Source organism: Trematomus bernacchii, unplaced genomic scaffold (assembly GCF_902827165.1).
Source record: "Trematomus bernacchii unplaced genomic scaffold, fTreBer1.1, whole genome shotgun sequence".
NCBI classification, from domain to species: domain Eukaryota; kingdom Metazoa; phylum Chordata; class Actinopteri; order Perciformes; family Nototheniidae; genus Trematomus; species Trematomus bernacchii.
The window spans coordinates 649261-665435 of NW_022987602.1; the positions used below are offsets into that span (position 1 = coordinate 649261).

General features: G+C 41.1%; 1 protein-coding gene across 5 annotated transcripts in view; it reads right to left on the reverse strand.

The window, feature by feature from the left end:
- The window catches only part of wu:fj29h11 (protein NO VEIN), a 47714-nt gene that overhangs the window by 24437 nt on the left and 7102 nt on the right, over positions 1–16175 (reverse strand). For 3 of the 5 annotated variants that reach the window (XM_034130751.1, XM_034130754.1, XM_034130750.1), the window contains 16 exons: positions 15800–16155; positions 14194–14319; positions 13921–14118; positions 11863–12003; positions 9533–9787; positions 7596–7779; positions 7336–7502; positions 7034–7177; positions 6493–6671; positions 6160–6335; positions 4676–4900; positions 4476–4585; positions 3585–3794; positions 2482–2608; positions 2152–2371; positions 1876–2023 (listed from right to left, as the gene is read on the reverse strand). In XM_034130751.1, coding sequence (XP_033986642.1) covers positions 1876–2023; positions 2152–2371; positions 2482–2608; positions 3585–3794; positions 4476–4585; positions 4676–4900; positions 6160–6335; positions 6493–6671; positions 7034–7177; positions 7336–7502; positions 7596–7779; positions 9533–9787; positions 11863–12003; positions 13921–14118; positions 14194–14319; positions 15800–16155 — 2966 coding nt within the window. The remainder of the gene's footprint in view (positions 1–1875; positions 2024–2151; positions 2372–2481; positions 2609–3584; positions 3795–4475; positions 4586–4675; positions 4901–6159; positions 6336–6492; positions 6672–7033; positions 7178–7335; positions 7503–7595; positions 7780–9532; positions 9788–11862; positions 12004–13920; positions 14119–14193; positions 14320–15799; positions 16156–16175) is intronic. The other 2 variants (XM_034130753.1, XM_034130752.1) reach the window with 2 other exon arrangements.

Below are 16175 nucleotides of genomic sequence, written 5' to 3' on the forward strand. Positions count from 1 at the left end.
ATGGAATAAAAAAATAAAACAATTAATAAAGAGATAATATTTAACATCAAAAAAGAAAGAGAAATATATAAACTGAACATAAATATATATTTTTAAAGTACAGTGAATATATGACAAATACAGTTGATTAGATTTTAAAGTTGAGGGTTGTGCAGATTTTAAGAGGTAGTGTTATAATGAATACAATATAAAGGACCATAAAGGAAAAATGTACTTCTAATCAGTTTCAGTTGTAATATAATTCTTTACTTATGCAGGGATGCAAACTCATCAGGTATGAAAAAGGTGACAAGGATCCGAGCCCCCCGACCCCACGGAATATCGGCTTTAAAATGAGGAATAACAGATTATTTTAGCAGTCAGAACAACTAAAGCAGTTAATAATAACAGAAACGCCAAAGAGTCACATCTAATAGAAATGTATCAAAGCATTTCTTTTAATTGTGTAGCAGTCAGTTTATAATGTTGGCAGCACTGTTGAGCATTTTGAAAATGTATTTTCATGCCTCTGTGCAAGGCTTAGTCTTTCTATCTTTATAGCCACTGGTGTAAAGTAACTTCAGTAAGTTCATAAACTCAAGTACTATACTTGTACTTTATTTAAGTATTTCAATGTTTTGCTACTTTGTTCTTCTACACCACTACAGTTCAGAGGTAAATGGTGTACTTTTACTCCACTACATGTATTTAATACCTTTAGTTACTTTACAGATGTGGATGAATGATGTGAAATATAATCAAGTGTTAAATCAGACTTTAGTTCCACCTGGAGTAAATCCACAAGCTACCCTGCAGTATACAAAGTCATTCAAACTAGCTGCACCTTTATCAGCTTTGAGAACACTTTCATGATCAATCATTATAAAACATATCATATATATTATTCTGAAATGGACCAATCTGCACAATGACTACTTTTACTTTTGGTACTCTAACTATATTTTGATGAGAATACTTTTACTTGAGGAACATTTTGAATGCAGTACTTTTACTGTAACAGAGTATTCCTACACTCTGGTACTTCTACTTTTACTCAAGTACAAGACCTGAGTACTTCTACTTTTACTCAAGTACAAGATCTGAGTACTTCTACTTTTAATTAAGTACAAGATCTGAGTACTTCTACTTTTACTCAAGTACAAGATCTATACTTATACCACCTCCGTTTATAGCCTATGAAAAAAACTATTAGAAAACGAAGGCTAAAGCTAACGTTAACAGATAGTGACAATGTATGCTAGTTAGCTAGCTCAACGATAATATTGCGACAGAAAAACTTTTCAGTGCACATCACGCTCTGCCGCTCCGACAGGGAGCTCTGCTCTGAACACCTGAACGGCCCGTTCTAACAGCTGTTCACCAGCGGTCCAGTCTGTGCCACAGTGACTCCGGACCGCACAGTTAATATTAACGAACACACCCGTAGGTAATGTAGCTGCTGAAGTTAGACCCTCATCCCGGAGCAGCAGAGCCTTATTATACATCCATGAGCAGAGCCGACAGGCAGGAAGACTCGAGCACACAGCTCGCGCTTCATTATATAAAAAAAGAACACCATGCGTGTCATGATGGCACATAACAGCTCGCGGCCGCAGATTACTCCGGGTTCCAGACCCCCCCCATACCCCAAAAATATTTTTATTGCAGATCTACATGAATCACACAAACGACCTATTTTGGATTCAAAACGGCGAATTTCGCCGAAAGGTGACAAGTTTGCATCTCCGTTATGTATTTTAAGCTTTTATGACAATATTTAGCTTGATTTCCCCCAGGATAAATAAAGAATTTTGACTCTTATTTCATATCTATAAATTATCAAAAATATTAAAGATGCAGAATTATCTTTTAGGGTGTAAAAACTAAAAACTCCACCTGAATGAGTTCCAGGACAAAGTGTGTGTCCTTGCTGTAGAGTTCTGTAGAGAGGCGGTCTAAGCTGCGACCCAGCCGCTCCGAAGCGACCTGCATCAGCTTCTGGCCTTCGGCGTTCAACTCTACACCGATACCAAACTCACTCTTCCTGTGCGGCAAAACAAGAGACAGAGGGAGAAAGAATAGATCAGCCATAGTTTTAAGAAGCTATATTTGGCAGAACAAAATCCGGACATATTTATGTTAATTGTAAAAGGAGACATTATGAGAACAAACCTGATGTCCTCAATGAGAGCTCTTTTGAGATCTGATGTGGTTTCTGATTGGCTGCCGGCAGCATCCTTTTCATTGGAATCAGACATTTCTGACTGCTGCTCCTCCTCTCCTCCTTCAGCCTCACTGCTGACGCCTGATATCTCTCCATTAGGCAGGGAGGCCAACTCATACATCTCCTCATCATCCTCCTCCTCAACCACTAGGTCTTCCTCGCCATTGACTAGGGGACAACATTGAGCAGATACAAAATGAAAAAAGGGAATAGAAAACGACTTTCTTTTCAGGGAGCATTTTCTTTCCTTGGAACCTAAACTTTCAATCTGTAATCACCTTGTTGTGTGCTCTGGTTGAGAGTGGAGGAGGCGAAGCTGTTGTCCATTACGTTGTCCTCTAGATACTCATCTTCACTCATATTCAGAGCTGACAGACTGCCGCTCTCAGAATCTGTCAAATTACACTGAAGACAAGGCAAAATCAAATTAGAAGCTAAACCAATAACAGTAATGATTTTTTACATGAAAATACATGTATCTCACAAAAGGATAAACCTGGCAAAATAAGACAAAAATAAAAATCTCATTCTAAAATGCATCCCTCACTGTGTTGCCTAGCAAATAACATCTTGGTGCTATTGTGCTATTCGAAAGATATACTGTATACTGTAAAGTAGGTAATGAGCCAAATCATCCCTTTTCAATGCAAATGAGCCTTTTTGAAAAAACAGTCAGATTTGCAAAGATCAGAGCAAAAAGCCACACTCATTTACAGTGACATTATTAACGTCTTCAAAGAGTTAGGGTATGAAGCTCATCTAAGAGTGGTGGCTCAAACTTGTTTCTTTTGGGATGCATCCGGTCACTGCATTGACACAGTGAAAGGATGCAATCAGCTTTGTCATGTAAGAGAAATGGATAAAGCTCCACTACATTTCATTTATAGAAATGCTAGAGATAAGTTCAATAAGTTAAAATAAAGAAATTAGATAAGATAGAAATCATTATATAATTGAATTCATATTATTAAGTAAAAGAAGATATGAACTGTTGATGAAGTATCTGGCACAAGGGAATAAAAGTAGCCCATTGACTTAGGTGCATATTATTTCTAACAAATTAATTTCTGTAAATAGTTCTAGGTCCTGATTCAGAATGATTAAGCTGATATGGAAAAACTATTGATATAATATGAATGAAAGTTGACTGGGTTAACGCAACTCCCAGATTACTGTTTTATTCAATTGATGCTGCTGATCAGAAATAAAACAATCCAACTTTGGGATCAAATAATTTTTCTCCGGAGAGAGAACAGTGTATGTTCATAATGAACAATATATGTACAAGGTTCATACATTTTATCAGCAGGACTACACTGATATTTATATCTTTCGGTCTAAACATGATCAAAATATTGATTTTACAATTTTCTTTTCTGACCTTGGCGTGTTTCAGCGGTGCTGTGTACGAGTTTTGGCTCTGTTGTGGGTTCAGTTTTTTCTGATAGTCTTTGACCCAGTCCGTGATGCCCAGGAGGATCCCGAGCCGATGCAGACAGTTCATGTGGCTCGGGTCAGACTGGGCCACAGTGATCAGGATCTGTTTGGACTTGGCCTGGCCCAACACCCGAGAAAAAGGCTCCAAAAACACCTGCAAGTCAATATCACACAAGAACACTCATTATTTCTTAATCTGAGAAATAACGCTTCTTACATCATCGTTTCGGGGAACATGTCCAAAGAAATTGCTGAAACTATGTTGTAACAGCAATTACAACAATTGGGTTGCAATAAGATGAGAGCTTTATGGCCTGAGTCTAATGGTAAGAAGATTGTTTGGACACATAAATCACCAATAAGCCAGGAGGCTGCTGTATCTATGTGACCAGTTTACTGTAAGAGTTTGTACTGAACCACATCCTCAGCAATTTAGGTTAGCAGAAATAATTTACTGGCTAGAGCTGCCCACTCTTTTTGACAAGGACACGCTTAAATGTTTTTGTTTATTAAAAGCTGTGCTCCATCTCACACCACAAAACACTTCCACTGTCCCTCTAGTCCCTCAGGATGTACCAATAAGAGGCTCAGGTGCAGAAACATTACGGCTGGCAGGAGGATCAGCACTGTTGTTGCAAATAAACATACATTTCTATCTCTTCTTGAGCCTACTTAAGGAGCCATGGGAGGAATTTAACAACATCCATTTGGACTGTTTGCTTTCACCATCTTTACTCTATAATCCAAACAATACTTCAATGTAACCTTCTCCAGAAACAACATAAAGTATATCACATGATCCTAAAATCTACATGGACAATGCAGTGTGACTGACCTGCTGCAAAAGAGCCCGGCAGGTTCTAGTAGGGATTCGTGTCAAACATGCCAAGAAGAATTTGGCCACTCTGCTGTAACACGACACGTTCTCTTCAGCCTGGGACAAATCTAAGAAACACAAACCTTATCTTAGTAATGATGACTCAATCATGCTGCATTAAGCACATTCAAAAAGACTTGAGGGAATTAAAAGTGAACCTTCTTGTGCCACAGCTGCTGCCAGGGAGCTCTGCATGTGATTGGCCAGGAGGGCTGTGGGAGCGTTGACGATGCCGTCAGCTACTACCATGGACACGAGGTGGCCGGCTGTGCCCACAGGGTCAAGGTTCATGGCGGCGCTGGAGAAATGCTTGTCTCCTGTGTGAGTGGTGATCCTGAGGAGCAAACCTGGTGTGACCTCTAACGCTGCTAGGCCTGTATTAGCTGTGTGGAAAGTAAAACAGTGGTTACTTGACAATCAAAAAACAAAGACATTTCAATTGTCATGTAATTCAATTTTCAGTGTGATGAACACTGGACATACAATTTCAATGTACATTTATCAAGAAAGCCCATGCACCAGAGTTTCCGTTAGCCGGTAATTACCGGACTATGACCGGTAAAATATGCTGAAGACCGGCAAATCTAAATCTCTCCGGTCAAAATAATTTCCCCTTAGCACAATACCGCATCAGTTGCGCCACTTATGTGACAGACAAGAAGAGTCAATACGCTACATGCACAGTCACTTCCTTTTTAATGTCTGACATTTAATGTGGAGAAAGAGATTTATCCTCCTGAAGGGGACATTTTGACCCCTCGTGTAAACAAATGCTTAATGCTGCGCTATACTTTTCCCGCCACACCCCCATTGCCAAGGAACGCTTATAGGTGTCCTTTGATACGCAGGCAGTCATATCATTAGCTAGAACTAGCTAGATCTGATCGATATGGACATATACGCGAGTGAAGTATAACCGGACGCGAGAGAGAGAGAGATCAGAGAGCAGATCAGCTGCTGCTGAAGGAGACACGCAGCTCTGCATGATCACAGCTCCGCCCGCTGTGACGGACCGGTGAGCGGAGCAAAACACACACTTCAAGTTAGACCTAACACACTTCGCTAGTTTATCTACCTCTGGAACATGGCGAATACAGTCGCTGTTGTATCTGTGTCTGTATCATGTTGTTGTGAATGTGGACGGAGCAGATACAACGTTAGCTTAGCCTGATCGATCCGATCTCCATTCAGAAAACACGCATTTTAAAAGGTTTTTCGCCTGCCGTCTGTCTGCACACTTGTCAAAGCATTAGTTCATGGTTTTTACTAACCATTATCAGTATTTTGTTACTTCGGCATCATTTTGAAACATGTATTACAATTAAATCACGGTCAAATATGTTCATTTTGTTGTAGTTGGTTTCTACCACAGTATAGAGGGAGGGAAAGATTATTATTATTATTTATTATGCCCGTGTTATTATCCAAAGTTACTGTACACTTTTGAATAATGTAGTTAATCTACTATAATTAGTTTGTTTAATATAGAGTCATTATGAATTTGTTTTAAAGCTCAATAAATAACAAAGAAGACCTTTGACCGGCACTTTTCTCATTTTGTGAGGAAGATTTCAACTTTAACGAACATGTTGACTGGCAAAAAAAAATTCAAATGGAAACTCTGCCATGCACAAACTCCTACCTGCGTTTCTTTCGATGAAATCTCTGAGGGAGCCATGAAGGGGTTTGAAGATCAGATCCCACTGGCTCCACTCACTCAGGTCCTCCAGCAGAGGGCAGGACAGCAGGCTGGCCAGGGCCTGGGCCTTGGACATCTCCCCGAGACGCCCCACTGCCTCACAGCCAGCTTCAGGACTGCTTACAGAACAGATGTGGGAGACAAGAGAAACCTTGATGTACATGCTACAAAAATCACATTCGAAATTGTGTTTTTTGGCAAATGGAAGCAATTTGTTTCAACAGGTGGCTAAATTAATCATGGTCTCTGCTGATAGTGCCGCTTTACACTGCTAACCTGGAATGGCTGTGTTTGGCAAACAGGGCCGACTCGTAGTAGACCTGGCTCAGTCCTCCTCCAGCTAATGCTCTCTGCCGCTGCACCAGGTCGGCCAGCATCTGCAGAGAGCCGTAGCCCAGCTCCCGGCTGTCCCTCAGCCTGTAGTGGGATCTCAGAGCTGACTCAATGTGGTAGAGCTGGGAAACAGAAAGGTGAAATATATTAATGTTCCTATCAATTACTAGAACATTGTACAGGGAAACAGACAAGACAATTATAACACAGACGGAGAAAGTGCTTTGTTTTTAGTAAATACAAGTGGATATGAATGTTTATACCATGGAGAAAATTATAGCCAAATTAATGTTAAAAAAATATGTTTGTTAAAAGGTTGTTCCAATTAATACAGGCCGATTAATACAGACAAATGAAGATGTATGTCCTTATGATGTCCAGAAGAGACATGAATGAATGTGTCCAAGGTGAAGCAAGTGTAATTCTGTTAGCATCTTCCCATGTACTTTGTGTTAAGTCTGCAAACAAAAAAGAAATGACTCACTGCATCTGGATCAGAAGGGTCAAAGTCCCCACACTGTGAGATGAACTCGAACATGTCTTGTCTGCTGGGTCTGAAACCACTGCCTGCAAGATCCATGCCGCTACTGCCCAGAATCAGAGTAGACCCCAGTGTTTCCTGCAGCAGCTGCACACAACCATAGACAAAACAACGGCATGATTGTGTAGAATATCAATGTATATGTATTTAGATCTTTGCTAAAAAAAAAGCCTTCTATTAATCTATTTCACAGAACCTGAGCCAAACAACCAGAAAAAAGATTTAATGGAGGAAAAAACGTGTACCTGAATGTGTTTAACCAGGAACTCCAGAAAGTTGCCTTGCTGTAAAGAGAGGAAATCCTTGACCTGGAAATGTTTGATCAACTTCCTCTCCAAAGCAGCCATGCTGGCCAAAGTGGTGGCTGTGCTCTGAGAGGACAGGCTGTCTTTAAGGAACTGCTTCACTTTGTCTGAAAGACACAGGACATAAAGTTCTAGTAATCGTAGACATGATCAGATTAGGTGATATGTGTGTGGTAGAAACACTAAATACTGCATTATACCTTCGCTGGGGAGGTATGTGGTGGTGTGGTTCTCATGATCTTTAGTTTGTTCTGTGGTGTTGGAAGTCTTATCTTTGGGCACCAGGTCCTGTGGGACAGCCAGAGAGCCTCCACAGATGGCCAGCTGAAACAGAGCCTTGGCCAGCCGGTTACATGACACCTGCAGCAGGAAGCTCTGGATGTGCTGGATTGGAAATCATACAAAGGTTTGAGTTACAGACGTGGTAATTAATCATTGCGTGAGAACAAGGTGTTCTCTGGTACCTCACCTCTAATTCAAATGTAATTGTTGTAAATGTGTAAACAGAGAAAAAAAAAATAACTTATATAAATTAGGTAATTAGCTAATGTCTGCCTGTAGGGTTGGTGCAGGAATGAGTCCTACAACCAGGAAATGAGTAATCATTTTACCACTTCCGGTACCCTTGTCTGAAACTCTTTTTTTCACACATTTTCACATTTTGTTCGACGTCATTAAAATAGGTAAGTTAATACCCCACCCTTGGATGGCCAAAGCTTCTATTTGTCTTAAAAACAGCAGATGCTAACAAGTGACTAAACGTCATCACACTGAACATTAGGCAAGGCAAGGCACATTTATTTATATAGCACCTTTCAACACAAGGCAATTCAAAGTGCTTTACAAAAATGAAAGACATTAAGAGCCTTAAAGGTGGGGTAGGTAATTTTGGAGAAACCAGCTCGAGTGCGCTGGAATTTGAAAATACACAACCGGAGAAAATCTGCCACTTCCTTACAGAGCCCCTCCTCCAACACACACGAACGCGCACATGACCAATGAGGGCACGAGATAAGTTTGTGCACAGATGGAAGGCTGACAGGCAGGTAGGCCATCCAGTTATTTTAGCCGGGCCGGCTAAAATGATTGGTCGTGCTTTTTACAGTATTACGGCTTCCACAGATGATATTTTTTTATGGATTTTTTGTCAAAGCACTTAAGATATTCATTGCTATCGGGATGTTAAGAGCATTCCATGGAATATAACAAAAAGTGTATCTCGAGCCGGTTTCTCAAACTTACCTACCCCACCTTTAAGAAACATATTATAAAATGATATCTAGAAACACTCATTTAAAAGCAATGATATAAAATGACATTTAAAAACACTCATTAGCCGCATTTAGCTTAGCGGTGTTGATGCGACTGGATGTAATTTGTTTGTAGCCTAGCTTTAGCTTTTTACTTCTGGCAATTTAATTTACCCTTAAAAAATCTCAAAGGGGTATTCATATTAGATTATGTTGAACAAAATATGTAAGTAATATAAACGTGATACCCAAAGAGTTTATTTTGTGCAATATTGTAAAATCGAATAGACTTTTCTTCTTTTTTTTTGTCAAGGGAGCCCTTTTGATGCTAACTTCCTGGTCGGGCTACATAATACGTCATCACTGATCCACTCTATTTGGACAGATGAATGCCTGCTTGTTGTTACTAACTCCCCCTGCTGGCCATGGAAGAAGGATCTGAAAACTGATCTCTGTTGCCATGGTGCTGGAAGCCCTGTAGCTTCTACACACATTTTTACAGTCCACAATTCTCTAGGATAAATATAATCCCAGAACATGTAGGAGAAGGCTGATGTTAAAATGAGTTAAGCCACACATCTAATGTCTCACCAGTTTTCATCAGCAAACTTTTTTTTTACGCCCTCATTAAGGATTAGGAGATTAATCGTGACATTTTGTTGATGAGTTCAGAACGTGAGAGCAGCTCTGTTATCCCGCAATATGGCTCTTGGTGGGAGGCTTAGTGGAATTAACACCCAGCAGATTAAGTAGTCATTTAAGGACTGGGTGTCATAATAATTTTGCTCCAAAAAAAGGGGACACAGAATTCCCAGACTGCCTCTGAACAAGTTTTTGTTGATGTATCGGATCATTAGTAGAAGACAGCTGTCAGTGTTTGAACCCACCTTAGCTATCTTGGAAGTGAACATTCCCTCAGCGTTAGAGAAGACTTCCAGCGTTACCTCTGCAGCAGGCATGGAAATGTACTTCTTCCTGAGGTCTAAGCTGCCACAGGAGGAGAAGGAACCTGGCATCTGCTCCATCACGCTCTTCTTTATCTTTCTCAGCCGATCGTAGGTCTCCTCCTCCATCTCTCTCTGGATCACCTCCCTGGCTTGCTCCAACACGGTGTGCTCACCTCGAGACACCTTGGATAAGATCTGAACAGGACAGAGAAGGATGTTGACAAAATATTCAAACAGTGCCACTATATGTCCACTAGATAGGCAACTGCGATTTGCTGAGGTGTCACTGCAATGGTAAAAAAGCATTTTGATTCAGTCACCCCGATTAATAGATACTGGTCAATCAAATATTATTTTTCTACCAAAATAGTTTTCACCAACAAACTGTTTTCACCTGGGATATGTTGAAGGAAATTGAGCTTTGCATAACTATGCATTTTATTTGTATTTAGAAAATATTTGTATTTGTGTTCATTTTCTTTTTTTAAACTTAGGTTTTATTATTTTCAGGAACAACAATACAAACAAAACAAACAAAAGTAGTAGTAGAAAGTAGTGTCAGAGATCAAATAATTATCTATACATAATGTAACTAAGGTCAGGGTTCACTGTGACTTAGTGAAGGGTCTTATAGGCAGTCCACTTGAACAGTTTCTTTTCAAATTCTGGTAGTTTCATTCTGAGCACATGGGTGAGTCTTTCCATATGGAGTATTTCTCCAACCACTTCCAACCAGTCATTGGCTGTCGGGGGTTCCTCCTGTAGCCATTTCCTGGTGATTGCTTTTTTCGTTGATGCTATCAGTATACGAACAAGATATTGGTCTCCGTATTGGACAATGCTCCTTGTGAGGTTTCCTAAATAGAGTACTTCAAAAGTGTTCGGGACCTCATATCCCAAAATCCGCTTGAGCACAGTCCATACATCATCCCAGTATCCCTTCATTTTCGCACATTCCCAAAAAACATGTGCATGTCCAACATTACTCACCTCACACAGTCTCCAGCATGCCTCTTGAGTATGTGCGTATTTACTATTTGTGTTCATTTTAACCATGCAACAACATGAAGCAGAGGGGTTAAGAAAGTTGAAAAATAGAAAGAGCAAGTTTCTTCAAACAGTGGGAGAAACTCCCTCTGGGGGGAACACAGGGATTTTAGCCTTTGCATACCATTTACATGCACAAAAACCTATATAACACACTACAGGAGAGGGAACCCCCAACACGGATAATAGGGCCCCTTTATGAGCAATGTTTTGAGTTGTTTAAAAATAAGGCACAAAAAAGCTTATTGTAAAGACAGTCCGGACGGGAGGCTTGAGCATCCCATGTAAATCGCTGTGAGATCATTATGGACCAAATATGAACCATACATAGAAATGTAAGTGAAAGTCTAATCGGTAACTGCAGCTGGTGAAAACATAATGAAATGAAATACAGTAGGAAATGACCTTATTGTTGCCATGATGTTATTCAAAAGTTGTGTGTGTCATAGTGACTCCATATGGGTGGGACTGTAATGGCACATGAACCCGTTTTTAAATCCCTCAACTGGCATCAGTCTTTCGATTACTGACCAAGAGACATTCTAAATGACAAGGAGCATAGCATGAAAGGTTTTAAAATAAGGGCAGAAGAAATATTATTTGTCTGCATTCTGAATCCACACCTTTCTTTTTATATATCTGTATTATGCTTGCCTTTACATCCAAGAATTACAATTTTAAAATCTTGAAAATTTATATTCTGATAAACGTTATGAGAAGCTTTGTTTTAAACATAATTTTATAAATTAAACTCACCAGAATTTAACATTCCATTACTATTGAATGTATTCTGCTGCCACCCTCAGGATAAACTTTCTGTTTTCAGTGTGGAGAATGTTTAAGCTATTTGAACAGCGAAAAATCATCAGTAATTTGTTTATGGTATTAAACTCTGATTGCCAGACAAGATCAGCTTATACCTAGAGGAAATTATGGATTTATAAAAGTGAAATCTGCTTAAAGTAACTAACTTTGGACAATACGAGGAAACTGAGCTCAGACTAGGTTACAAAAGGTAGAGATTGATAAAGGATGTAAATATTAGATAGACATATTTGGACCACTGGCCTTTTTTGACCAAGTAAGCCCTGTTGGTGAACACTACCGAAAATAGAATCAGTATAATTCACTGTAAAAATATTGTGCGTAAGTAAATAAATAGTACTGTTACATGATTCATGTGTAAACAGTGTTGGATGTTTTCAGTAGGTCATGTCTCTTACCGATATGGGCAGGCCAACACTCTTTATGATGATGCCCAGCTCGTAGGGAGAGTCACAGCTGTAGTGGTCCGCCAGATACTTCATGAACTCAGCCAGGTCTATTTTTGGCTTGGTCTGCTGCCTCCTAAAAACACGCAGTTGCTAAAGAATAGAACAAGAGAAGAAACATTCAGGAAAAACTATCAAAGCGGAAAAGTTCTGAAAAGACAAAATGATTTTTAACAGCTCATCAGCGGTCAGCACAAACTACATACAGTCTCTGGCTTTGGGATGGGAATGATTAAGCATTTATTGGAGACAGGTAAAGGTGGCATATGGTTTTTAAACAGGGGAAAGCCACAGGAAAGGCAGCAAAGCAATATGGGTAAAACCAGGGTTCGAGTTATGTGGGAGCCAATGGGAGCTGAGCTCCCATAAGGAGGGGCCTGAGCTCCCACGGACGCAGTGGAATCATACATCTGTGGAGGTCGCTAATACATTGCCAACAACCATTATTTTAATCACAAATAATTAGGGCTGTCAAGTTAACGCGTTAATAACGCGTTAACGCCACTAATTATTTTAACGCGATTAACGCATGTGTATTTTTTGTCCTCGGCCGCCCCGTAGTTTCAGAGCGCATCGAGTTTAAAATACCATCTACAAGCTGATGCTGACAGCCCTGCTCCTGCCGCCCACTTGTGGCAGACCACACTTCCACGCTCACCGGCAGGCCCGGACTGGCCATCGGGAGGACCGGGAGGGAGTGTGTATGTGTGGCGCGACTCGCGCGAGCGAGGCACACCTTACGTGTTGTTGTTGTTAGCATCTGGTGCTAGCTAGCTGCGCTAACGGATATAAGGAGCTGTTTCAATGACATTTCGCCGACAACTGCGCCGAGCACTTGACTTTATGCAGGTAGCCAGACAGTGGGACATTGTACGAAAAGTCAGCGCACTCAGCACGGATAGTACGCGCAACATTATTGCAGCGTCCAGGCAGCACACGTTCGAGCATATATGCCTTGAGCGGCACATAGCTCCAACGATCAATCACAGTGTCTCCACATTCTCACACACACACACACACACACACACACACACACACACACACACACACACACACACAACACACACACACACACACACACACACAACACACACACACACACACACACACACACACACACACACACACACACACACACACACACACACACACACACACACACACACACACACACACACACACACACACACACACACACACTGTATGAGAGAGGTTCCAGGTTGAATTGAGGCGAATATTTGTAATGTTCAGAGGTTGTTGTGTTTAATATTCATGAGAATATTTGTCATTGTTCAAATGATAATAAACAAACATATAAAGCATATTTGTCCACTCATATGTTGATAAGAGTATTAAAAACTTGAAAAATATCCCTCTAAGGTACATTTAGAACAGATAAAAAATGTGCGATTAATTTGCGATTAATCGCGATTAACTATGGACAATCATGCGATTAATCGCGATTAAATATTTTAATCGACTGACAGCCCTACAAATAATACATGTGTCAATGTAACGAGTATTATTTACGTTAACCAGGTAAATAGGCTAAAAGAAAAACATGTTTTCCAAAAGAACTACGCAGTCTCTTGAATGACAATATGCCTGCACTGCACCTCCAAGGTGCGCAATACATTATTGCCTGTGAGCGTCCTGCGCGAGCCGAGATGATGTGTGTGTGCGTAGTTGAACCTTTTCATATTTAAGTTTGTAGCAAGTAGAGGGCTACTGCTGTGTGTGTGTGTGTGTGTGTGTGTGTGTGTGTGTGTGTGTGTGTGTGTGTGTGTGTGTGTGTGTGTGTGTGTGTGTGTGTGTGTGTGTGTGTGTGTGTGTGTGTGTGTGTCAGTTTATAACTCGAACCCTGGGTAAAACCATTGTCCTTGTACTAGTGGATTATTAGAATAAAATCTACAAATCCACTGAGTAAGATTAGCTATCTGGTGCCTCAGCGATAGTTTTCATTTTCGTCCATCAAATACATCCTAAAGCGATTTGTCAGGTGAGTGCTACCTTTAAGATGTCGACCGTCTCGATCTGGTGAATATCATCGTCCTTAGTGTTACTGTCGATCTTGAACAGGCGGTGGATGAGGGGCAGCTTGCAGAGGGGCCCCAGGTGCAGCTCCTCATAGTGCTTCTTGTTCTTCAGGCCGGCCAGCGACTGGCCCAGCTCGTAGAGGGTACAGATGGATGCTGCTGCCTCACTGCACTGATAGAGGGAGAAGAATTCAGTAGCTAGTACACATCCAGATTATAACAACTATTGTTAAATAAATGTACCAACCTCTATGAACATGTGGATCTCTCTTATGATGTATTGAAGGTCTTTTAAAGCTTGAATATTCCGGGGATAAATCCTTCCTGCCTCCAAAGACGGAATCTGCATCAACACACACACCCTGGATACCACCTTGATATAGATAAAGAGACAATGAGAAAATGAGATGCATTAGATACAAAAACACATTTATGGTACGATTAACCTTTGGGCTAACAGTAAATATACATGTGTGAGGAGTTTGACTGCATTCAAGTATTTTAGTGAGGGTTGTCAACATTAACGCGTTAGCGCTTATCATTTCTTTTAGCCAAATTATTCACATTTGACCCAAACGCCCTCCCGTAATTCCAACGCAGATTTTTACCCGTGTGATTGTGGAACACAGATAACTTTTTTTTACAGTTTGTCATTCTATTTCTAATACAACACCACATGTGTATTTGCCGTAAAGTAAATACTAGTAAACTTGTGATTTATCATAATTTATCAAATATTACCATTGTGATTAACTGATTACATTTTTCCTCCTATCGACACCGTTATTTATTTGTGAACTCCCCCTACTCTAATACTTTGTAATTTTAATTCCCAAAATTCCTCGAAAAAGGTTACTACAATAGGCGCTTTCACACCGGAGTACTTTTCCCAGGAATAGTTCCGATAGTTCCTGGGATTTAGCGTTCACACCAAAAAATAACTTTACTGCCAGAAGTAAAAACCTTTTCACCCCTTTTCAGTCCCTGCTAGAGAGGTGGTACTTTCCTGGGAGAAAAAGGTTCCCATTTCTGATTGGCTGGGCGAATTGCAAACCACGCCCCGTAAAACTCCGACAAGTTTTGTGAAGCCGCCATTGTATTTGCTGGCATTAGCATTATTAGAATTAGCATTAGCCCAGCGAACCAACGGAGAGAGAATAACTTATGGCAACACAAAAAAAAAACATGGGAGCGGTGGAGATGAGGAGGTGTCGGCGTTCTGGCGATTTACTCGGAAGGCTTCAGGCCAGTCCCCAACTCCGGGGACTTCCGGCCGGGGAGTTGTTTGCGGCCTGCCAGTAAACCCAAAGCAGCAGAAGAAGAAGTGACGTCAGCGGCTTCATTTGCGTAATCCTCCCTCAGGGACTTATTCCGGTGTGAACGCGATCTGCTAGATAGTTCCGGGAACTAAAGAGTTCCGATGAACTAAGTACTGGGAACTAAGTACGGCAAAGTACTTGGTGTGAAAGCGCCTAATAATAAACTTGTCCGGCATTGGCTCAGTCTGTCGGGACTTGGCCTGTTCCAAGTCCCGACAGACCTAAATATGGAGTGTGGACTGGTACTTGGAGAGGTCCCAGTTCACCTCTTGGGCACTGCCGGGCGCTGTATAATAGCTGCCCACTGCTCCTAGTACTAGGATGGGTATAATGCAGAGGTCCAATTTCACTGTGTGTGCTGTGCTGTGTGCATGTTCATGTGTGACAAATAAAGAGGGTTTCATCCTCCGATTCTAAGCTCTAAAGTAAATTTAAGTGTGAGTGAAAGACCGTTAGTGGCTGAAAGGGAAGCTGGTCGGACCTGAGGACCCATGAGGAGTTTCATCAATAAAATGGTTTCCTCTTCCACCTCACCTTCTCTTTGGTGACCAGCTCTCCCTCTGCAGCGATGTCACGTATCACATCTTCCATCAGACTGTTGATGGAGTCATGATCCAGGACTCTTTTCCTCTTCGAGCCTGTGAACTCCTCCCCGTCCACCTGCAACGCCTCTACTGCCCGCATGTTATCTCCATGGACCTCCCTCAGCTGGGCATGATAAGCTTCTCTAAAGATGGAGCCTCTGCCCTCTTTCTTGGTCACATCTTTAGTTTTGCTCTTCTTCTGTCTGGTCACATCTTCTCCCAGCGCTGGAAAGTCAGAGAGGAAGTTGGACGCGATGGCCTGCTGCTGCTGTTCTTTCTCAGGCTCTTTTTTAATATCCCACGCTACTGTGGAAGATATGGCATCA